General features: G+C 50.0%; 1 protein-coding gene across 4 annotated transcripts; it reads left to right on the top strand.

The window, feature by feature from the left end:
• Positions 1-973: 973 nt before the first annotated feature.
• TELO2 (telomere maintenance 2) lies at positions 974-22,990 on the top strand. 4 transcript variants are annotated; one of them, XM_048495006.1, is made up of 21 exons: positions 974-1,224; positions 2,961-3,291; positions 4,248-4,525; positions 5,153-5,221; positions 5,837-5,984; positions 6,701-6,803; positions 8,250-8,318; positions 8,456-8,597; positions 9,446-9,582; positions 9,736-9,824; positions 10,435-10,542; positions 10,921-11,009; positions 11,760-11,851; positions 12,632-12,748; positions 13,204-13,275; positions 15,194-15,361; positions 15,859-15,950; positions 16,133-16,232; positions 17,054-17,118; positions 18,531-18,646; positions 22,648-22,990. In XM_048495006.1, exons 2-21 carry the CDS (start codon positions 2,966-2,968, stop codon positions 22,752-22,754), a joined length of 2,487 nt encoding a protein of 828 aa, XP_048350963.1. In that variant the 5' UTR covers positions 974-1,224; positions 2,961-2,965; the 3' UTR covers positions 22,755-22,990. The 4 variants fall into 4 exon arrangements, with proteins under 4 accessions (XP_048350963.1, XP_048350962.1, XP_048350961.1 ...); XM_048495005.1 differs by lacking the exon at positions 974-1,224 and adding an exon at positions 1,677-1,790; XM_048495004.1 differs by lacking the exon at positions 974-1,224 and adding an exon at positions 1,724-1,803.
• The last annotated feature ends 354 nt before the right edge of the window (positions 22,991-23,344 follow it).

Here is a 23,344-nt window from a genome sequence, read left to right as displayed (position 1 = left end):
GGCGGGCTGTCTGGGGTCCCCCGCTTGCACCACTGCAAGGCCCAGAGATCCTTTTCCACATTCAAAGGTGCCAGGTCAGCTCTTTGGCCCAGCAGAAACTGCCCCCGATGGATCCACGCCAAATGATCCCTATATCAGCACTATTATTATTATGATTATTATCATTTTTAAATCACAGCAATACATTTTAAATGACATGTTGGGGTGGCTTCTTTCCTGGCCAGCAAAACACAGCCTCCTTCACAAGCACACTTCACACACACAAACAAAAGGCAGCCAGGATTGCTATTCGTGAACCTGTCAAAAAGGCCTCATCCTTGAGCAGTTACAATATCTGAAGACACAGGAAAGTCACAAGTCCCCACCCTGGGGCACGACAGCCTCCACGTAAATGCTGGTACTCACTTACGTTTCCCATGAGGTATAAATCCAGGTGAACCAGCCCAGGATGTATTTTGATCCAGGATCATTTAAGCGGCGGGCATTAAAAGGGAGCCAAGAGCAAACATCAACCCCGCATTTCGAGCTACAACGACCACCACAACGGGATGCAAACGGCCACACAATTATTCCACAGCCAAAGTCCTCCGATTTGGGGTCAGCCCTAACCACACTGACTTGTAAGCAAGTCCCAGGATTTCCAGGGGGGCTCCTGCGTGCGCCACCCAGAGGCTTTGGGGAGGGGGCTGAGCGCGATCCGGCCGACAACCAGGCGCCCGCGATGAAACACCAGCTACAGAAACGCTCTGCAAAACGGATCGGGGCCAATCCAAAACGCGCCGCTTATAATTACCCAGAAGGATTCGTTTCACCGCTCTGCAATGCAGGCCACCCAATGCTGAGATAGGGCGGAGGACTCGCCCTGTCAAAAGGCGGCGGGGGGATCCGGTGGTCGTTTGCAACAGCTCACGGCGGCAGATCCCGCCTCCCAGCCTCGGAACGACCCTCTGGCGCCTGCCACTTTCGCCTCGGTCCTCCGGCCATTCTGCACCCCGCCCCCCTCGGCGATCCGATTGTCCACCGTCCGTTTAAATGGACCGGATCCGGTGCACCTCTGGCTCCCCTCGTCCAGACCGGCCCCGCTTTTCCGTCGCCCAGGAGGATGGGGCTCGCTTGTCCGACGCTTTCCGCCTCCCCCCCCCCCACGCCTCCACGCAACGGTCCCCAACCGCGCTGCAGTCGCCTCCCCGCTTCTTTGGAGAGCGAGGCCCATTCATCTTACGTGTGAGTAAACTGCATAAGGCTGCACTTGCCCTCCTCCCCCCCACCCCCCTTGAAACATTATGCACCTTTCCTGCTCAATTTACACGCGATGCCGCTCGTACCTGATGCATGGAGGCACCGTGGTCGCGCCGGCCAGCAGATCTCTTCCCCCACAGCACCGAAAAGATCCCCTCGGTCCCTGGGATCGTGGTTCCCCTCTGCCTTCTCCCTCCCCCTCTCCTCCTGCCGTTGCATTCAATGCACCCACCCCATCCCCTCTCCCCGCACGCTCAGGGCCAATAAGGCGGCTTCCGCTTCCTCGTCGCATCCGTCTCTGTGCACAAACGACGGGGCGGGAAAGGAGCGGACGGGGCGTGTCCGGCGAGAGGACGCGACGGGGGCTGGCCACGCCCCCGCCACGCCAGGCGGGGGCCCGCTGAACACAAAGCGCCCGATTGGCCAGGCGCGAGAGCCGCCGCGGCAAAAGCGACCAATCAGGACGTCGCGCACGGCGGATGACACCTCAGTGGAACGGGGGTGGGGGGTGGAGAGAGCGCCGTCTCTTAGAAGCCGGAAGGCGCCTGCAGGTAACAAGAAGAGGTGAGCAGAGGCGGGTGGTTGCGTGCGTTTATGCAGCTCCTAAAAGGGAGGGCAGGAAGGGATGAGCCAGGGGTCGGCTCCGGTGGCCCTTTCCTCCATGCCAGGGGCAAAGCGGATCAGGATCTCCTCGTTGGGGTCAGGAAGGGATTTTCCTGCAAGCCAGACTGGCCAGGGATCTTGCAGGTCTTTCGCTTGCCTCTAGGCATAGATCAGGGGTCACTGGGGAGGTTTTTGTGAATGTCCTGGGCTGGGCAGAGGGTTAGACTAAATGACCCTTGAGAGCCCTTCTGGATTTGGTTAGATACGAGGGACTAACAGCTGGCCACTGCCTTTTGCCATAGAAGAGAACAGAGCAGGCATGCTGCTTTGGGTAATGGCCAAGGCACCAGGATCCTGCTTCATCATATCACCACCGTGTTCATAAATTGCTACGAATTTATGAGGTTTCCAAGGCAAACAAAAATCCGAGAGGTGGCTTGCAAACCCAGTTGCCACCCATCCAAGTACTGACTGCGGCTCACCCTGCTTAAACTGGGCCTGTCAGGCTGTGAGAATGCCCCCTTTTAACCACTTTCCATTCCGCTTTGCTCGAGCCAGGTGCTCAAGGTAGATAAAATAAAGAAATGCCAGCTCTGACCTAGTGGTTCGGACCTAGTGGTTCGGCTGGACTAGCTTGACCTCATCTCAGAAGCTCAGCAGTGTCGAATCCTGACAAGTATACGGATGGGAGACCTCCAGTGAATGCTAGGGGGCGAGGTGGACACAAACCACTTCTAAAGTCTACAAGATCACTGTAAGGCAGAGTTTCCCTTTTTAAAATCCCGTTGTCCTGTGTCCTGAACATATCCCACTGTCCTTGTACTTCCTAGTTAACAGTGTCACCTCGGTTCTGGAAGCAACATCAGGAAGCTACACTGCACGTTATAGAAACTTGGTGTAAAACGACTGTATCATGTCACATGGCTTGCAAAATTTCTTTGCTTGGGGAACTGTTCGCAGACAGAAGTCTGTGTGGGACCCTGAAAACATTTGCCTCCTGGCTTTCAGTTTTGTTCTGTGCTTTCAGTTCCAGGCAAAGTAACAGATAGCCATATCACAATTAATCTGATTTTTTTCCCTTTAAACCACTTTTCTCAACATTTTCCATCGGCGGCCAGGAGAAATGGACTCGCTTCAGGTTCGCCGTGCAGTGCTGGAGGCAAACAGCATCCTCTCCTCTTCCAAGGATAACATCCAGATCTGTGAGGCTTTGCTGACCATTAAGAGATACCTAGGTGGGACTGGAAGTCCACCCTCTGTGAAAGAGAAGGAAGAATTTATCCACAGCCATTTCACGACCTTTCTGCAATGCCTTATCAGTAACCTGACTCCCGATTGGCCAGAGCTTTTCCAGTCAGACGAGGAAAAGGAGTTGTGGGATAGCTTTTTCCTCGAAGGACCGGCAGATCAGTCCTTTATGGTTTTAATGGACTCTGTCATTTCTACAGGGTAAGCATGGCTTTTATGGTGTCGGTTTCCAGTTCTAAAATTCTACTGTTCTTTTGGAATCTCTGCTCTGAACTTGGAACTAGCAGTCAACTAAGGCAGACCTGTGATTTTAGGATCTTCAGGAAGGATAGCACATGCCACCCAAAATGGCTGTTGGGAAGGAGGATCTAATCGCAGAAGGTTGGGGGGTTGTAAACCCAGCCATTTTCTACAACAGAGGCAACTGCTTCTGAGTGGATGCTCCCTTCAAACACTTCCTTTGTTCTTCTGAAGCAGGGGAGGCAAAAGATAGCTGGAATTGACTCTTTGTTTCAGGGTAGGCAAAAGCCAAATTGGGTGGCACCACGGTGCCAAACTGGAGAGAACTGAACAAAAATTGTGAGAACCCCCTGACAGATGTTTACCACCTTGCTCTGCAGGTTGTCAGCTGTGTTCCTGGAGGCGATAGCCGAGACCAGCTGCTTGGGATGATGTGTCTGTCGTTGCCACCTCAAGAGAGTGTGGTTCTTGTTGTGAGGGCGGCTTTGATGAAGCCCAGACTCTTCTGTAGATGTTCCCTTTGCATGTCTGAGTCTTTCACCACAACTAGGGCCTGACCTGGACAGCTGTAGGTTAGCCCAGTCTCATCAGATCTCAGAAGCTAAACAGGGTTGACCCTGGTTAGTATTTGGATGGGAGACCACAGAGGAATGCTGGGGCCTGTACATAGAGGTGGGCCACAGCAACCATCTCTATTTTTCTCTTGCCTGTCACCTGCAACTCGACAGCACTTTCTACCACTAAAACCACAACTAGAAAATTGTGTTTTCCTTTTTTACAAAAAGGAAAATAGCTGCCTGAGATTAAGGGTTACTTCCACATGATGTTGACGCAACATAGCCAGACGATGCGACCCTGTTGCGTTGCCTTTTCCTCGTTCGTTAACACACCAAGGTGGGAAATCCCTTTTTCTGCAGGCCCAGCTTCCGTCTGAATAAAGTCACTGACGTCTTGGAGCAGTTCCTACGGAGAGGGGGGCTGTCGTCTTTGATGTGGGAGGTGTGCAAGCAGCAATCCCAAGCTGGCTCTCTGGTGCTGCAGGAGGCTCTCCTCAACAAAGTCGTCTGCCTGCCTGACCACCTTGCCAACAAGCTCCGGGAAGAAAACCACCCCATCTTCTTCCCCCAAAACTACTTCCCGTTGCTCGCTGCAGAGATCGTCCAAGTGCTTGAAAGGATCTCAGAATCGCTGCGAGGTGAGCTCCTGCAAGGGCTGCTGCTTCACGGGCTGAAGCACAGCAATACTTTCTATCAGTAGAGCAGCTTGCAAGCTTCTGAGTTGCACAGAATTCTTCTCAGGAGAGAAATTTGGTCCAGTGGACACTGTCATAGGAAACGTGTGGTGAAAATCAAAGCTTGCATAATACGTGGTCCAATAAAAAAGAAGAGTTGGATTTATATCCCCCCTTTCGCTCCAGTAAGGAGACTCAAAGGGGCTTACAAACTCCTTTCCCTTCCCCCCTCACAACAAACACCCTGTTAGGCAGGTGGGGCTGAGAGAGTTCTAAGAAAGCTGTGACTAGCCCAAGGTCACCCAACTGGCATGTGTTGGAGTGCACAAGCTAATCTGGTTCACCAGATAAGCCCCACATCTCAAGTGGCAGAGCAGGGAATCAAACCCGGTTCTCCAGATGAGAGTGAACCTGCTCTTAACCACTGCACCGCACTGTGGACTCTGCTGGTGCCTGCTTTGGTCCTTGGATGGACTCTCTGCACCTTCAGACTTTACTTAACAATGCACCAGATTTGAGGTTTGACACTGAACAGGATGCTGTAAAAGATGCTGATGTCTGACCGGCTGTGGCTTTTGGTCTTTGTTCTAGGTGGTTTGGACTGTTCTGTTTCCTTCATGTCTCAAGTGCTGGGGAAGGTCTGCGTACACGGAAGGCAGAGTAAGTGTTCTTGCATTTCGTCCTGTTGTCTTTGAGCTCTGATAACGTCGACACCGCCGATAAAAACGTAAACCAGCCCATCAGCTGCACTAAAGCATCGGTCCACATCAAGAGCAAGCAGAAGCAGCAGGAAGCCCTGTGAACAAAAGCCAAGTTTCTACCTTCATTGCCATTCTGTTCCAAAGAGCTGGGATAATTGCCGGGAGGGTTCTGTGCAGGGGACAGTGCAGCAGCAGAAATTGCTGGGAGGAAACATCTTGGCTCAGAGGCTCACGCAGGGCTCGTGTGTTGTTGCTCTTTATGGCAAATGGGATTTAACGGAAAAGCAAGTGCTCTTCTTTTCTGCCACCAGAAGGCAGACTTCCCAAGCGGAAAGCAACGGAGGAAAGGTACATATCCCCCGCAGGAGCAAACAGAAATAGGAATGCTCTGTCCACAGGCGCAGGTCATGATGAACATTAAAAGAGCCAAACTCCTGAAAAGGAGGAAGGGACGAATCTTCCTTTTCGTCGTCCTCCCCTGTTAGGTAGATCGCAGGCCAAAAAGAAGTCAAGGGGAGACTTTTTCACCCCCCCTGTCCCAAAGAACCCCACTGTTTTCCCTTTTGCATTGCAGAGGAACTCCTGAGCGTCTTGGTGCTGCACTTGACGGATCGGATCCAGTCCGATTGCATTTGGCAGCGGATGTGCTGGCGGCTGATCGAGGGCGTCCCGGATCGCTGGATGGAAGCTGTCATCTGTGGGTTTGTTCAGGCAGTGCCAGGGTAAGATTGCGGCATGAGCGTGGTGTGCTTTTGTCATTTCGGTGGATGCCGTTACTGTTTGCCGTGACCTGGATAGCTCCAGGCTAGCCCAGACTTGTGAGGTCTTGGGAGCTAAGCAGGGCTAGTATTTGGATGGGAGACCTCCAAGGAACACCAAGGTCGTGACGCGGAGACAGGCAGTGGCAAACCACCTCCGTTAGCCTCTTGCCTGAGAAACTGTACAGGGTTGCCATAAGTCAGCTGTGACTTGACATCGCTTGCCATTACCATTAATTGCCATTTGTTTCGCTGGAGTAAGTGAAAACCGATTGCCAAGGCCTCGCCAGCCCCTTAGAGCATAGGTGTCAAACTCGTGGGCCTCCAGCTGTCATGGACTACAGTTCCCATCATCCCCTGCCAGCATGCTGCTGGCAGGGGATGATGGGAACTGTAGTCCATAACAGCTGGAGGCCCACGAGTTTGACAGCTGTGCCTTAGAGAATTCCATTGTGGGAATCATGCGGAGTGTCCCCCGTCCAACTCACAACCGCCTCTGTTGTGAGTTGTGCTGTGCACAGCCCCTTGCTGCAGACCTTCCTATAGGTCTGTGGAGTGTGAAGATTTGGTTCCTGCATTGTGACTACTTTGCTGAAGTCTGTTCCCGAATCAGCCGGTCATGTGCCTCAGAGCCAGAGAGAAGAAAAGGATTGCTGACGCTTTGTCATTTGCGTTGCCAGGCCTGCTGAATTGTTCCGGCTGCTGGGGAATTTGGTCGTCAAAAGCAAGAAGGCTCGGTTTGTGATGACCCAGAAGCTACTGCTGCTTCAGTACAGCCATCCGGTGAGGATTCCCTGGCTAGTGTTCACAGGAAGGCCAGTGGTTTTGTGGAGCCAGAACTATGAGTTTTTGATGAGGCTCAGGGTCTCCTTTTTTAGAGCATGTGCAGCAAGTTTTCCTTGGCTCCCCCTCCACGAGTGAAAGCATGAGAACTTCTAAAGAATGCTCCTCTTCCCCACGCTTAACATAAAGGGAAAGAATACCTTTCTTTGAATGAATGAATGAATGAATGAATATATGAACGAACGAACAAATGAATTAATGCACAAGAAAAGTATCCTTTCCCTTTATGTTAAAGGTAGGGAGGAAGGGGATTCTTTAGGAGTCCTTAAACTGTGCAGGCCCCACTGAGATCAGGTACCTTGCCGCCTTGAAGCCATCGTGGTTGCACCTGCCCATATGCAGAACAGGGACTGGGTGGTGTTACAGCTGCCTTCTGCCCTTCACCTGAGAAGCTCAGAGCTCTTTGGGCAAAGCCACTTTGCTGTGCTACCGGCTCTGGTCTGTGTACATGGGCAACAAATCTGTAGAGGTCAGATTCCGGCTGCAGATGGCTTGAGCACATTCCCACGAAGTGCACAGGAGATTAAATGGGTACCTGTGTGAAAGGAGAGCTCTCCTTGGGTGAGCAGTCATCAAGGGTTCCTGGGTCCCGCCCAGCCCCACATATACTTAACTTCTGAGCTGGAGCATCGTCAAGCAACTTTCAGATGTACCATATGCACACCTCCGTCTCTACCTCTTCATCTTCTAAAACTTTTAGCAGCACATTTTGCCTTGCGGGCAGCAACATTGCTTCTGTTCTTCCTGGGTACCACTAGAACCTGGGTACCACAACAGCAGCAGCAGAAGGCCATTGCTTTCACAGTCTGCATGTGAGCTCCCAAAGGCACCTGGTGGGCCACTGCAAGTAGCAGAGTGCTGGACTAGTTGGACTCTGGTCTGATCCAGCTGGCTTGTTCTTATGTTCTTAAGGCCATTGCTTTCACCTCCTGCCTGTGAGCTCCCAAAGGCACCTGGTGGGCCACTGCGAGTAGCAGAGTGCTGGACTGGATGTACTCTGGTCTGACCCAGCAGGCTCTCTCTTATGTCCTTAAGGCCATTGCTTTCACCTCCTGCATGGGAGCTCCCCAAGGCACCTGGTGGGCCACTGTGAGTAGCAGAGTGCTGGACTAGATGGATTCTGGTCTGATCCATCAGGCTCTTCCGTATGTTCTTAAGGCCATTGCTTTCACCTCCTGCAGGTGAGCTCCCAAAGGCACCTGGTGGGCCACTGCGAGTAGCAGAGTGCTGGACTAGATGGACTCTGGTCTGATCCAGCAGGCTCTTTCTTATGTTCTTAACCGTTGTGGTTCCAGCATGCTGGTCGGGTGACTTAACATGTCCTGGAAAATAAAATACTGCCCCCCTTTCCTTTTTGATTGTTGTGTGCTGTGGCTTTTCTTACAGACGGTGGTATTGCAGAGCCTCATTGGGTACCTAGCCCTGGATAGCCGACAGCGTCCCCTACTGATCAAGGTTGGTTAAGCAGCTACCGATATTGGGAGACAGACTCTCGAGGAGGGCCCCCTTCACTTTTTTGTGTGCCTTATAATGAAACAAATGAGGCTTTGGGAGGAAGGGGTGCAACACCTGATGCTGAAATTCCCACACAGGTCTTGAAGGAACTGCTGGAGACCTGGGGAAGCAGCAGTGCTGTGAAACACTCTCCGGTGGAGCAGCAGCTGTACATAAGCAAGGCCATCCTCATCTGCCTCTCGCACGTGAAAGACGCAGAAATAGAGAGCAGCAGGCAAGGTAAAGGGGGACAAGGGAGAGAGAGATTCAACGGAGCCGGCTGTGGGCATTTCTGTACGCAGCTCACAGCTCTGCGTTGAGACTATATGGGGCACAATAGTTGCTACGGCATTTCCCATGCAGATCTCTCACAAAAATGTCCATTCAGTGGCTCTTCTGGGCTGTCATTGAACCTCCTCGCTGTGTCTGGGCTGGAAATCCAGGCAGTGTCTTTTTCCGACTTGCTCATCTCTCTGAGGGGGGCTGCTTCACGTTTCCATCCATGTTGCCACTATTTGGGATTTGAATTATAAATCACTGGTCAGAAAGATCACTGCTGTCCTCTCTTGCTGGTGCCAGAACACCCTAGCAAGTGTCTCAGTGGAAGAAGAGAAGAAGAATTTGGATTTATATATATTTAAATATATTTATTTATATATTTATATTTGGATTTATACTGTTCTCTCCTGTAAGGAGACTCAAGGGGGCTTACAAGCTCCTTTCCCTTCCTCTCCCTACAACAGACACCTTGTGAGGCAGGTGGGGCTGAGAGAGTTCTGAGAGAACTGTGACTGGCCCAAGACTAGCCAGCAGGAATGTAGGAGTGCGGAGACACATCTGGCTCACCAGATCAGCCTCGGCCACTCAGGTGGAGGAGTGGGGAACCAAACCCGGTTCTCCAGATTAGAATCCACCTGCTGTTAACCATTACACCATGCTGGCTCTACCCCAGAGGCTGAGACATTTTATACGGAATGCACCGCAAACTACTTGTAAAGTTATCGATGCGTTTCTGGCACTGTTGTTTCTGGGCGGCACAGTGGAGGCTGCCAAGTTCATGTCTCACTGCCACCTTCTCACCCTTCCAGAGCTGCTCATAAATATGATGGAAGGGATGAAGTGCCACCTGGACAGCAACTTGCCACGGGTCCGCCATCTGGGAATGGTGGTAGCAGAGAGCATCAGTACCAGGATAACACCGGCAGGACCTGCCTTGAAATTTCAGGTATGCCGACCGAGCCAGGTTTTTGCCACACAGTCTTCCAAGAGAAGCATTCACTACAAGCGTACGTTGCAGGATCTTTTCAGCCCTTTGCCTCAAGAATATGGCATTAGAATAGTGCTGACATGGGCTTATATTTTATTTTAAATGTATTAGTATGAAGAAGATGAGGAGATCAGAGAACTCAAGTCCTTGCTGACCCAGAGACCAGAACAGGCTCTTGTCCGTGATCTGCCAGGCACTGTGTAAGTTGGATCCTCTGCCCCACATGACACCACAAATATTGTGCACAAACATGCTCCCAAGGGAGATCACAACAAGCAAAGACATTTCTAAAACTTTTTCAGGGATTCTCAAGTTTAGGTTTGTCCTTTTTTTTTGGCCTGCCTGCCTGTATTCAACCATCCTGATTTTAAAGATAAGGAAGCCTATGAGAGGAGACAAGACAGCAGGAAGAGAGGCAACGGGAAAGCTCCTTGCTTGTACAAAACTCCATTTTGTAGCCTTGAACACTGTTCAGTGACTTCTGTTGCAGTAAAGCCTGCGCAGGGATGGGATGTTAATCGGAGACTGGAGAAACCAGAGTTAAGTCCACCCAACACAGCCACTTGTGTCTCTTGGTTTTGTGCATGGCCCTGGAGACCAGCGAGATACTGGGTGTTAGTGTTCAGTTTGCTCATGAAAGTTCTTGTTCTTACAGTTTCAACAGGACCCCCTAGCCAGGAGCAACCTAGTGGTTGCCCAAAGCTGCTCTCTTGTGCTAAGGAAAGATGGCTGTGATGTTAATAGCTTTATCTTTCTTGGGTGTGTGTGTGTGTGTGTGTGTGTTTACACAACCATTTTCTGCTGCTGCAGGAGAAACACACCACCTGTGACATCGAGCGCCAGGGCAAAACTCAATGCAAAGCCATGCCTGGCCTCTTCAGCAGACCCAGGGAAGGGGGTCGACTACGACCTGGACAGGTACGCAGTGGAGATTAAATTGCTAAGCATTAAAGTGGGTTGGATTTTTCACCTGACTGAGATTTATGTATTTATTTATTTATGTATTTATTTATTTATTATTGCATTTTTATACCGCCCTCCCCCGGAGGGCTCAGGGCGGTGTCCAACATTAACAACAAACAGTAAAACAAGATAAAAATAAATTAAGACTTAAAATGCAGCATTCAATATTAAACCTTATTTAAGTTTTAAAATAGATGGCATCCGACTATTAAAACCTCCTCTTAAGAGAGGGACAGTGGGTCTAGAGTGTTTCTCAGCATGTTTGTTTCGGGCACCCGCATCAGAGATAGGACTCCAAGAAGGGAATCATTCCCAGTCTGCTTTTTTGCACAGTGACGACGACCTTGTCCCGTATGACATGTCTGAAGATAAAGAACTGAGGAAGAGCAAGGCTCCCGCCTACATCCGAGACTGTATCGAAAGTAAGAAATTAGAGAGAGCATGTAAAATACTTTTATCTGGCTTTTCCCATATATTGTGGTTGCGGCTTAAAGAGCCACGATTATCCCCTGCGAAATTCCCCGGGGTTATTTCCACAGTTGCTGATAACCTTCTGTGCTTGACTCTTCCGTTATTTGGTGCGCTTAAAAATCTGCTGGAATTGCGTCATCTTATATTGTCATCTTCCCGAAGTACATTTGCTGACCGTGCCACAGGTTTGGTGCTCAAAGATGGATGCCGCTGAATGCCAGTTGTAGGGGTGGGGTAAGCCTTCCTCTTCTAGCACTGTCAATTTCTTGAAGATCACAGTATCAGAATGCCTGAGTGGACAGAGTTCTGAGTTGACTCGGGAAGGAAGGCTGATGTTGCGCTACGTTATATTAAAGGAGAGGCCCGACTTCAGAGGTCGAGTGTGTCTGTCTGTGCGCTTTGCCTGCCACAGGTCCAGCGTTCAGTTCTCTGGCACCTCCAGTTAAAGGATGTAAGATGGCAGGCGTTAGGGAGGACTCCTCTCTCCCCAACAGCCTGGAGAGTCACTGCCAGTCAGCATAAATAGTGAGTCTGGTCTGGTCTCTGTACTAAGCCGGCTCATATGCATGAAATCATAATGCTGGTTCACTGTATGTATTCCATGTAGAGACAAGCACAGAACACATTTGTGTGTGTGTGTGGGGGGGTGTTTCTGCCAGAGGCCAACAGAATTCGAACGGACTCCTTTTCTTCCGTTTCAGTCTTGACGGGGCCTGAAGATGCAGACAGGTACGAGGCCACAATGGGCATCCTGGAGACGTTGATCCGAAGAAATACAGCAGCTGCACGAGAGGTGAAATGCTTGCATTGCAGACTTTTTGGCAAGCCAGTATGGTGTAGCGGTGAAGAACAGGCAGACTCTAATCTGGACAACCGGGTTTGATTCCCCACTCCTCTATATGAGTCATGGACTCTTATCTGGTGAACCACATTTGTTTCCCTGCTCCTACACATGAAGCCTGGTGGGTGACCTTGGGCTAGTCAGTTGTCTCTGAACTCTTTCAGCCCCACCTTCCTCACACCATGTCTGTTGGGGGAGAGGAAGAGAAAGAAGTTTGTAAGCCCCTTTGAGTCTCCTTATAAGAGAGAAAGGGAAGGAAGGGGTATAAATCCAAACTCTTCTTCCTGTAGGGCCTTGATCTTTCTGTGTGTGTCCCCCCTGACTTTGCTATCAATTGGTCAGCAGTGCAAATAATGAGATTAACATTAATCTCTGCATGTGAGTTTGCTAAGAAAGTAATTACAAAGACGATGGACCAGTGGCTATCTTGAGTCCTTGACATTTTATAAGTTGACCTTCCCCAAATTATCAGGAAGCCACCTCCAAAGCCTTCCTTTTTCAATAGTGATGCTGCAGCATGGTGTGGAAAGTCTACCAGGAGAATTCCATGTATTATTCTGGGCTAGGAACCTGGGTGGGCCACAACTGATGTGCAGCAAAGCTCTGGAGATGCATGAATGGCAGCACCTCAGCACGCAGGCCGTCCTGTCTGCATCAGATATGCTTCTCTCTCCATGTCATATTTCTCCCTCAACACAGTGAAACAGCAGCCAACCTTGATGTTTTATACAGGTGAGCGTGGAACTAACCAAAGTCCTGCTGCACTTGGAAGAGAAGGGTTACATCGAAGGCTTTGCGTGGCTCCGGCAAAGCGCTCTAGTGGCTCTGGCTGCCACGGATCCAGTCCCGGTGAGTCCTTACGCGGTCGCGGATTGTAGTTATTGGTATTTAAAGGATAGCTGGTTGGTTTTGCTTGCCAAGGAGTTCTCAAAGTGCTGCCTGATCAGTCGTCCTGTGCAGAGCAGCCAGGCAGCTGCAAGAGAGAAGAAGGGTTTGCATGTAATGACGTGCAAAGGGGCTTGCAAACTTCTTCCTCTCCCTATAACAGACACTTTGTGAGGTAAGTGAGGCTAAGAGAGTGCCAAAGAACTGTGACTAGCCCAAAGCCACCCAGCAGGAATACAGGAGTGGGGAAACAAATCCGGTGCACCGGATAAGAGCCTGCAGCTCATGTGGAGGAGTGGGGAATTGAACCCATTTATCCAGAATAGAGTCTACCTACTCTTAACCATTACACCATGCACCCTCTTGGGAGTGGAGTCACAGTGGGCCTCTGAATTGGCTTTCCTCTATCTGTTGTCGAGGTGTCTCGCTTCTTGACCACAGAGTTCTACTCCCTGAACTACAGCCTCCGCCAGCGCATGGACATGTTGGATGTAAGTAGCTTCTGCCTGCCCTGCCCCGCCCTTCCTCTCCCAGCTTCTTCTGGCACTGAAGTGCACATGGGCTATATCGTGTCGAGAAGGAGAAATGCAAGGAGACAGGCCTTCAGCTCCAACTTTCAAATAAATTCCATGTTCCCCATTGTACGTATACACATACACAACATACCAGCTATGCTATCTATGAGAAAGAAAGCTTAGAGGTATCAGTCGTTGCCCTGTGGTTTTCTCCTCTCCACTGCTAGCAAAGAATGGGGATTCAAAGGGGTACCCGATAGAATAAGGTAGGATGTTGTGGGTTTTCTGAATTGTATGGCCATGTTCCAGTAGTATTTTCTCCTGACATTTTACCCGCCACTGTGGCTGGCATCTTCAGAGGATCCTCCGCAGACGCAGGCAAAACGTCAGGAGAAAATATTACTGCAGGGGTCCCCAAACTACGGCCCGGGGGCCAAATGTGGCCCCCTGAAGGCATTTATCCGGCCCGCCAGGCATGGCAGCGATGGCTCCATTCATGTGCAGTGGGGGCTCGAGGGAGAGGAGGAACTGGCCCCAACAGCTGTTGATTGCAATTACATGATGGCACCCCCAAATCTCCATGAATTTTCTGACCCAGAGTTGGAAACCTTACATGTGGCAACGCCTGCTCCGCCCTTCCCTCTCGGCTACTCCATGTGTTGCTCTCAGGCTTTCTGTTCCGCCTCACTCCCATTGGCATCAGCCAGGCTGGTGAATCGCTCGCTGGCTGCTAGGGAGGAAGAACCCAGGAAGATACCTAATCCTGGGTTAAATGGAATGCGTCATTGGGAAATTTCTGCTTTTTTTTTTTTTTACAGGGGAAGGTATTCCACAGCCTCCCCAACAATATTTGGAGCCCACCCTGTACTTGACATACTTTGGTCACTGTTCTAAAAATAGGCCATGACAGAAAGGCTGAAAGGTGAAATCAAACATTTTACAATCATTTGTGCATAGGAATTTGTTCATAGTTTTTTTTAGTCCGGCCCTCCAACAGTCTGAGGGACAGTGAACTGGCCCCCTGTTTAAAAAGTTTGGGGACCCCTGTATTACTGCAACACGGCCATACAACCCAGAAAACCCACAACGTACTAGCGATTCCGGCCATGAAAGCCTTCGAGAATAAAGTAGGCTTCTATCTCTGCCTGCTACTTCTGCTCTCCCACTTCCCTGCTCTTTGGCTGTGAGTCTCTAATGCTGAACAGAGCTCCAAAGAGCACAAGGAGATTTTTTTAATAAAATATGGTGCTGGCTGAGGCAAAAGGACTCACCTGCTGGAGGAGACATTCACTTGGCATCACGTTGAAGTTGGACAGCTGCCTGTGGAAAGTGGCTGTGCTCTCCTACAGTTGGGCCCGAGTAAATCTACCTTCTTCCTTTTCAGCCAGCTATTTTTGCCCCCCATGGTCATGTGAATGTAGAAGAAGAGTTGGATTCATAACCCCTTGTAGAGGCCTTGTAGAAGAAGAGTTGGATTCATAACCCCCCTTTTCTCTCCTACAAGGAGGCTCAAGGAGCCTTACAGACTCCTTTCCCTTCCCCCCTCCCCACAACAAACACCCTGTGAAGTGAGTGAAGCTGAGAGAGCTCCAAAGAACTGTGACTAGCCTAAGGTCGCCCAGCTGGCGTGTGTGCACAAACTAATCTGGTTCACCAGATAAGCCCACACAGCTCAAGTGGCAGAGCGGGGAATCAAACCTGGTTCTCCAGGTTAAAATGCACCTGCTCTTAACCACTACACCACGCTTTGGCGCTCCTTGGAAAGTGCATTTCCTGCCCGGCGGGTGAAGGACAGCGTCATTCCCAACTTGCAAGGAACCTGCATGCATCACAAGACTGTCTGCGTGCTGCATCTCCATACTCTCACAACACAACTCTTTGCTGGTTTGCCCAGGTGCTGGCCAGAGCCGCTCAGGAACTCTCTCGGCCTGTTCCGTTGAAACCGGAGCTCCAGACTCTCAAACAGCCCAGCGTCCAGATGCTGTCTGGCAACGGTCCACCTCCAGACTGGCGACAAGTTGTGGAAGAAAGGATCAAAAGCAAGACCCGGCGGTTTGCAAAGGTAAGGCTTGGAACTTCGGAAGTGATGACCGTGGGGCAGCCAAGGGGTCGGTGGGGCAGCCAAGGGGTTGGTGGTAGCTCACGTATTAGGGGCTTTAGGATCGAGAATGCTCAGCTCTTTCCCAGGAAAAAAGGTTTCCGCTGCCCTTTTAGTGCTTTTCGAAAAGAGAGAACTAGTAATGAGCCATTAGTGAGGAAATCAAAGAGCGGATGTTACAGCTAGAGAAAGTCCTTGGAGAATCTAACCCAAGCATGTGCCAAAAAAACAAGGTGAGGAACTCACAAGAGGAGAACAGGCACTAACGTTGCCTCGAGGGAGCAGTTTTCTTAGCTGGAACTATCTCCCATCTTGGCTTGTAAAGTTCTGGATTTTTCGCACCACCGCAAGCGGGTGGCACGAAAATGTGGAACAGTGCCTGGAAAGGAAAGGACACCTTCAGCTGGCTTTTTGGAAGAGTGAAACAGAATATTCAGCTTCTTCTGCTCTGTTTGGAACAGGGCCCATCTCGAGCAGAGCAACCGTGCGCTCCCAACACATTTGGCCCAGTTGCCGGTCACTTCTTCTTTCCGCTTCTTCAGAACTTCGACAGGTAAAGAGTGCAAGCACTTTTAGATGAGCGGCTTCAGAGGGCTGGTGGCTCATTGGTCCAAATGTGGAACCCACCACTTCAGCTGCCTGCTGAAGTCGGCTTGCTGGACCAGCTGCTGAGCCCCTGACTTGGTCCACGATCCCGTCGGAAGGCACTCAAAATGTCTCTGTGTTCTTTCCCAGATCCCAGGCCACCTTTGACCTTCTGGGTGACGATCACATGGTGCTCGGCCGGCTGGCGCACACGCTGGCCGTCTTGATGTACTTTGCTGTCAACACTGCGGTGAGAAACAAGACTTTCAAAAGTGTATCTAAAACACAGCGGTAGGAGAAGACAACCCCTGTGGTGTGTGTTGCAGGGCAGAGTGGCTAGTATTTTTCCTCTGGTTCCGGAACTACCATCTAGCTTTGGCAGATGGTGACAGTTCTTCAGTACCTCTCACAGACTCCTCACTTCCACCATCACGGAGAAAATCCTTCAAACAGGGGCATCTCCTGCATGAAGCAGAAACCTCAGAAAGTTTGAATAGGGATCCTTGCGATTGAGGTTGAACAGGATTCATACTCTTCACGCTGGTTTTGGCTGCTATCTTCTCTCTCACACACACACTGCTTCCAGGTTATTACAAGCATGCCAACAGCCTCCAGAGATCAGGGTTCTTATTTTCAAATGTAGCGAACAGCCACATGCAAGTTTTGGCCCTTTTAGTGAAATATATTCCATTTTCAGAATTCTGCATCCCTGGCTTTTGAATCATGTCTTAAATCACAGCCAGAATAAGCCAGATGTTCCCAGGAAGGGCTGTCATGTAACACTCAGGGCCAGATGTGCCCGCCAGGCAAGGGGAGATGTCGTCACTTGGGTAGCAGAGTTTTGCAGCATCAGGAAAAGACTGGATGTTGCTGTTCTTTATTTTATTCTATGTTTAATCACCTTTTGGGGGGGTTTGCCTCCAGCATCAAAATATATTTACTTTTCTGTATTGCTTTTCCTTATTATGTGACCAAATTCTCCGTTGGGCTCTGTCCATTTCATTTAATATATCTCCATCAATTCATTATAATATATCTCCAACAATTGTGTTTTCCCCCTCCTATCTCCAGGTGGCAGCTGTGATGGGAAAGGCACTGCTCGAATTTGTTTGGACCCTTCGCTTTCACACAGATGCGTGAGTTTCTGTCCGGACTAGAGTTCAGACGGGCAGCCGCCTTGGTCTGCAGCAGCCAAATAATGCCCGGAGTCGAGGGCCATCTTTGCAGGCTAGCCAGATAGGTTCCAGTGCACGCTTCTCGTGAGCCGGAGCTCCCTTCCTCGCATGCACTGCAGCATCCTATCCACTACGTTGATGCAACGACATTCACAGCAGAAAGATTCCCCAGGGGTGGGGGAAGCATGACAGCAGGAGGCCAGTTTCAAACAAGATCTAACAAAAAGAGCAGTCAGTTCACTCAGAGCGAGTGAGAGTCACCCCCCTCTAGGTGGCCAAAGCAGGAATTTGAGCACCATCCTGACAACCCATTGTACAGATGCTCCTGGGACCATTTTCGGTGGCTCTTTTTGGTGCCTTACCTTGGGATGGAAATGTCTTTGTGTTGGGCTTAGCATAGTCCATGGTGGCATAAGGAGCAAAGAAGAAGAAGAAGAGGAGTTTGGATTTATATCCCACCTTTCTCTGCTGTAAGACCCCATACATCCCGAATCGGTCTCTGCGCTCGGCAGAGGCCAATTTACTGGTGATCCCTGGCCCCTCAATGATGCGGCTAGCCTCCACCCGGGCCAGAGCCTTTACAGCTCTGGCCCCGGCCTGGTGGAACGCTCTCCCTCCAGCTGTAAGGGCCCTGCGGGATCTTAATGAGTTCCGCAGGGCCTGTAAGACCAAGCTGTTCCGCTGGGCCTTTGGGGAGGCCGGCTGCTGATGCCCCCCCCCCCCCGCCCGAACATCAGTGGGTCCTGCCGTCCACCTCCCCCCTTTTGTTTTAGGGGACTTGATAGTAGGCGCCATCTTTTATGCTGATTTTAATAATGCTGCGTTTTAATAGGATGGGGTTATTTATATAGAGCCATAAACTACCTAATATTTATTGGATTTTAGCTTTGATTTCTGTGCTCTATTCTGTTCTGTTCACCGCCCTGAGCCCTTCGGGGGAGGGCAGTATGAAAATATAATCAATCAATCAATAAATAAGGTGGCTTACAAACTCCTTTCCCTTCCGCTCCCCACAACAGACACCTTGGGAGGTAGGAGGGGCTGAGAGAGTTTGGAGAACTGTGACTAGCCTAAGGTTACCCGTCAGGAATGCAGGAGTGCGGAAACACATATGGTTCACTAGACAAGCCTCCACCACTCAGGTGGAGGAGTGGGGAATCAAACCCGGCTCTCCAGATTAGAATCCACCTGCTGTTAACCACTACACCACGCTGGCTCTCAAGCACAACTGCTCATGTATGTGCAAGGCAGGAGGGTTAAGGAACATCTATCCGCTCTCTCTCCATATGGGCTCCAAGGCTACAGAGCTATTGATCAGAAAGGGAAGGGCCTCCTAGCTGCAGAAGGTGCCAGTGTGTTTCTTTTCCCTACAGCTACGTGCGCCAGGGCCTTCTGTCTTCAGTCTCTTCTACGCTTCTCAGCATCCCTGCTGAACGCCTTTTAGAAGACCTGGCGGAGGAACTTTTGGAGACCCAGGCCTGGCTGGCAGGTGAGAAGGGGTTGCCAGAGCTGAGTTGGGCTGGGCAAGGAGAGGGAAAGCGTTGCTTTCTTGGGGAAATGGATGGCTGGAGTTTCCCAGGCGGATGAGGAAATGGCCGGTCTTTAGAGCGAGGGGGCCATCTTTGCCCTGGAAGGGTCTAGGAAAAGAGTCACAGTTCACATCTTGGGGCCAAAGAGGCAAGTTGCAGAGAAACTGGATGATGGAAACAACTCAGCATCCCTGCCCTCCTCTGTATTGGTTTCCCTCGCCATCCCTATAGTGAGAACTGGCTTCCTGCAGGGGATGGAGAGGAAATGACAGAGAGGCAGCAGGCCTCTGACCCCTGCACTGAAAGCCACAAAGCCATACCCTTAAAAGGAAAAAGGGCTGCCATGTGGGTCACGGATTCCAGCTTTCCCACAACTTGATACAACTCGCAGTGTGGGTTTTCCCCTGCTCCTTGACTCCTGTGCTCGAGCGTTACTTGCTCAGCCACATCTTTGCGCCACAAACCTGTTCTCAAAGGAGTAGGAGCTGAACGTTCTCTGCGGCAGTATCAAAAGGGTGTACGTGTGTGGAGAGGGTTCCAGCAGCCCGTGCAAAAACCCTGTGGGCCTGTCTGCAAGGAGAAACCAGGAAGGCTTACGTAGCTGGCAAGCGGGCCCCCCCCCCCCCCCCCCGTCCATCAGAAGTTTACCCCCATTTGAAAATCACTCTTATTGTTACATATTTAAATGGCTTTGCTACCCCGGTGACTTGGCGACAGCTGATGGGAGTCTCTGTCGTACAATCTGCTGGACTGTGAGCTTTATTCTGGAATTAGAAGGTTTACTGTTGATCCTTGGATACGTCGCTTCGGCTACTTAACTCATTCTGTTGCTGACGAAAGCTTAATTATTAAATGATCGTTTGAAGGTAAAAGGCCATCATTTCTTATGATGTAGTGAAATTCTGCTTTCCAGCCTCAAGGAAAAGGAGCGCTTTGTTGAATAAGGGTCATGTTAATAGCTATGTATTTGATGACATATGATTTTATGTAATGTATTTGGTATTTTTCTATGCTGAGTGTTGGGCAGACGTCGTATGCTTATTCCTTTTTATACTGTGTAGAGTTATAGTCGCATATTTTTTCAAAATGCTGGTCAAAAGCTGTAACAAATAAAAGTAACACTATAGGCTGTTGTTAAAAACAAAAACATGCCTCTGTCAAACTAGAAGAAGCGTTGGATTTATATCCCCCCCTTTTCTCTCCTGTAAGAAGACTCCAAGGGGCTTACAAACTCCTTTCCCCCTCCCCCTCACAACAAACATCCTGTGAAACAGGTGGGGCTGAGAGAGCTCTGAAGAACTGTGTCTAGCCCAAGGTCACCCAGCCAGCATGTATTGGAGTGTACAGGCTAATCTAGTTCACCAGATAAGCCTCACCAATGCAAGTGGCAGAGTGGGGAATCAAACCCAGTTCTCCAGATTGGAGTGCACCTACTCTTAAGCACTACACCACGCTGGCTCTCCGGTATTGCAGGTGCCATGATACCCTCCTTGGGCCCACAGACAGGAGTATGGAATGCAGCATTTCTCTAGACCAACAGGAAATCTACTGTCTGGCATTCCCCTTATTCCTTCAGGGTGACTCTCTGTCTCTCCAGGTTTTGTTTGAAGGGGGGTGTTGCTGTGCACCACTGTTGGCAGCCGGCACGCATCTGCTGAGAAATGGAACCCGTTTCTGAAACCCTTCTCTCGTTTTATGAATAGCCCCACTCCGCTGGAGTGACTCATGTACGCAGCCTGACCTGGTGCTGGGCTCGCAACACTTTGCGTGTGCGCACAGGATATCCTTGCTGCTCGTTCAGACTCTTCCCAGCCTCCCCGCCTCCCCTGACATTCTGGTTTCCACTTTGCAAGTCAGTCAGGAAGAGCCTCTTTTGGTCCTCTTGGTAAAGGCTGCCTGATAAACTGAAATTCAGCAGACGAGACTTATTCCCTTACTACTGTGGCTGGCTGGGGAAAAGTAACAGCTGGCAGTATTTCTCTTTGCTGTACAGCTGTTCAAGACACTGGAACCTTGCAAAAAACAACAACACACAACCAACTTAAAGTGCCATAGAGCTGCTGCTGTGTAACACAGCCAGCAGCTTAAAGGGAGAAGTCAAGCAGTCACTCTCTCCGCGCTACAAAAGGTGTGCACTTTATACAAATGAGAAGCATAATGTTTTGTTATGTGTATGAGTAAGCCTGATGAATGTACAGTCTCAAACCAGAAAAGGGAAAAATTACAAACTTAACCCTGTAACAAGAATTAAGTACCCAAAGGTCAAGGATTGACTGGGGCCACTAGATAGGAAACAGCCGTACAACAGAATTACGAGTGCATTTTTTACAAATTAAAAGAATCACATCATAGTAGAAGGCCCGTAATGGCCTGCCTTGTGTGCATAAAATTGCAATGACGAAACACAAAGGAATCCTGTATCACACTATATGACCTAAAATCAGAAGTGTTTCGGCCCTCTGGCCTTCCTCAGCGGTCAGAACGGATAATACAATGTCTTCGTTACCAACAGTAAATACAAATAACATATATGGATGACTGTGATCAAACATTAGATCGTTACATAAAATTAGCACCCGGGTCTTCAACAGCCCTTCGGGGGTAGGCAGTCTATTAAATTGAATGAATGAATGAATGAATGAATGAATGAATGAATGAAGCCAGTGTCCCCTCAAAGAAATATAACGCAGTGTGACAGATATGCCAAATTCTTGTCATGGCAGCATTCAAAAATATCTAAGCCGAAATAGTTTCTTTAACTCAGGAGCAATGAGATCACGTATGTACTTTATACAGATGAGAGGCAAAGATGTTTTGTTATGTATACGAGTAAGCCTGATGAATGTACACTCTCAACGCATCTAATTAAGTGAGCATAACTCAGTACGGTTTACGTTGGAATAGAGTTGGTCAGTCTTCAAAAATGCTTCTGGTCTTCCACATTATATTTAAAAAAGGCATGGGCTGTTCTTACCTGAGGCTTCTGTTCCTCGAGGGGTCTTCTGTGCAGACACGGGTTGGGACTGCGTGTTCGCAGGGCATCTGCCTCTTCCCACGGTCTTCGGCTGCTGGCTTCACCTTGTTCCTCTGCTTACGGTGGCTGGCTTGGGGTTAAGCAGAGCCCTCCTTTCTAGGAGAGGCCCCCACATTTGTGGAATGGACCCCCTGAGGAAGCTGGAGGGGATGTCATCGTTAGAAGTTTTAAAGGTTCTTCAAGGCCTTTGAACAGGGGTTTGAGCTGTGGGAATTTTTTTTTAGGTTAATGGACTTTCATTGTACACTCTATGAGTTCGTGGTGGAAAGTCCCGTCAAGCCACAGCAGACTCATAGTGACCCCGTAGGGTTTTCAAGGCAAGAGATGGTGGCTTGCCATTCCTGGCCTCCAAGCGGGCTGAGAAAGTTGCGACAGAACTGTGATTGGTCCAACGTCACCCAGCTGGCTTCATGGGAAGCAGTGGGGAATCAAACCCAGCTCTTCAGATTAACCCAGCTCTTAACCCCAGCAGGGGCGTCCAACTCTGGCCCTCCAGACGTTCGTGGACTACAATTCCCATCAGCCCCTGCCAGCATGGCCATGCTGGATCTCTGTATATGCTTAGATGTTGGGAACTTATTATAAGCAGCCTTGAGGCTCAGGCGAAAAGACGGGCTATGCTGAATATTGCTATAAACGGACCCTCTCGCCAACGGGAGTTTCCAGGACCAGGCTAATACATTATCTGCTTCTAGAGTTCATGTGCTTTAGCTACACGGAAGTCATGCCGTATGAAAGTATCGTTATTAAATGAAGGCTGGTCTGAAGTCCAGCAAGCTGGATATTTGGGGAGAGGGGGGGCCCTTCCTTTTATTGTTCCTTTCCTTAAAGCACCCAGGACAGCTCCACTCAGGCTTTGCGGGGGTTTCCTCAAGTTGCTCCCCCTCCCCCACCTCCTCTGGTGTGACCCCTTCCTATGTTTTGCAGATGTGGCAGAGCAGGACCCGGATGGCGACTGCAGGAGTCTGGCCCTGCAGAACCTGCTCCTGATGGAAAACCTGAAAAAGAAACTGGGAACGGTTCCTTTCGAGTGACGAGGACCCGACGAGAGAGGCGCTTCCCTGCACGGGGGTGCGCTGGTTGCAACTTCCCCATGGCCACTACAGCTGTCAGCTCAGCACAGCAGCCACGGGACTTCCTCAAAGGCATTTGCCCTGCAGCGGACAGTCTCCCCCTTTTGGAACTGACAAGAGCGTTCGAATGACGGAATGGTCTACCTACTAGTTCCTCTGACTGTTGGCTTTCATTCACAATTAAAAAAAAGAAGAAGTCTCTGTCCCCTTTTGTCACAGATGGGTGAGGGGAAAGGCAAATTACTAACGAACTGGGCTAAAAACGTGCTTTTTGTTGAAAGCTGGGAATTGAGATAACCTCATGGGCTCTTATTGTAACACTATGTCAGGTGCTGATTTTTGGAAAAATGAAAAACGTGGGAAGGGGAAAACACAGACGAGGACACCAACGTGAGGGGGGGGGCAGGAGGATCTTGTTCTGCAGGGCTGATCAGGTTCAGAGTGATTTGAAGGCTGCCACTCAATTCTGCAGTGCCAAAAGGCCTGCACCCAGTTGGCAGCGAACCAGAACCTGCATTTTTGCCAGTTTGACAGGTGCATTGTCTCCATCC

The sequence above is a fragment of the Sphaerodactylus townsendi genome, linkage group LG04 (genome assembly GCF_021028975.2).
Source record: "Sphaerodactylus townsendi isolate TG3544 linkage group LG04, MPM_Stown_v2.3, whole genome shotgun sequence".
NCBI classification, from domain to species: domain Eukaryota; kingdom Metazoa; phylum Chordata; class Lepidosauria; order Squamata; family Sphaerodactylidae; genus Sphaerodactylus; species Sphaerodactylus townsendi.
The sequence above is the reverse complement of the archived record's forward strand: the minus strand, read 5'-3'. Positions and strand labels throughout refer to the sequence as shown.

Bases quoted from the DNA above. Each gene is read 5' to 3' on its own strand.
- TELO2 (XM_048495006.1), top strand. From the start codon at position 2,966: ATGGACTCGCTTCAGGTTCGCCGTGCAGTGCTGGAGGCAAACAGCATC. The intron at 4,526-5,152 runs GTGAGCTCCTGC...TCTTTGTTCTAG, and splicing joins GATCTCAGAATCGCTGCGAG to GTGGTTTGGACTGTTCTGTT. The intron at 8,598-9,445 runs GTAAAGGGGGAC...TCACCCTTCCAG, and splicing joins AATAGAGAGCAGCAGGCAAG to AGCTGCTCATAAATATGATG.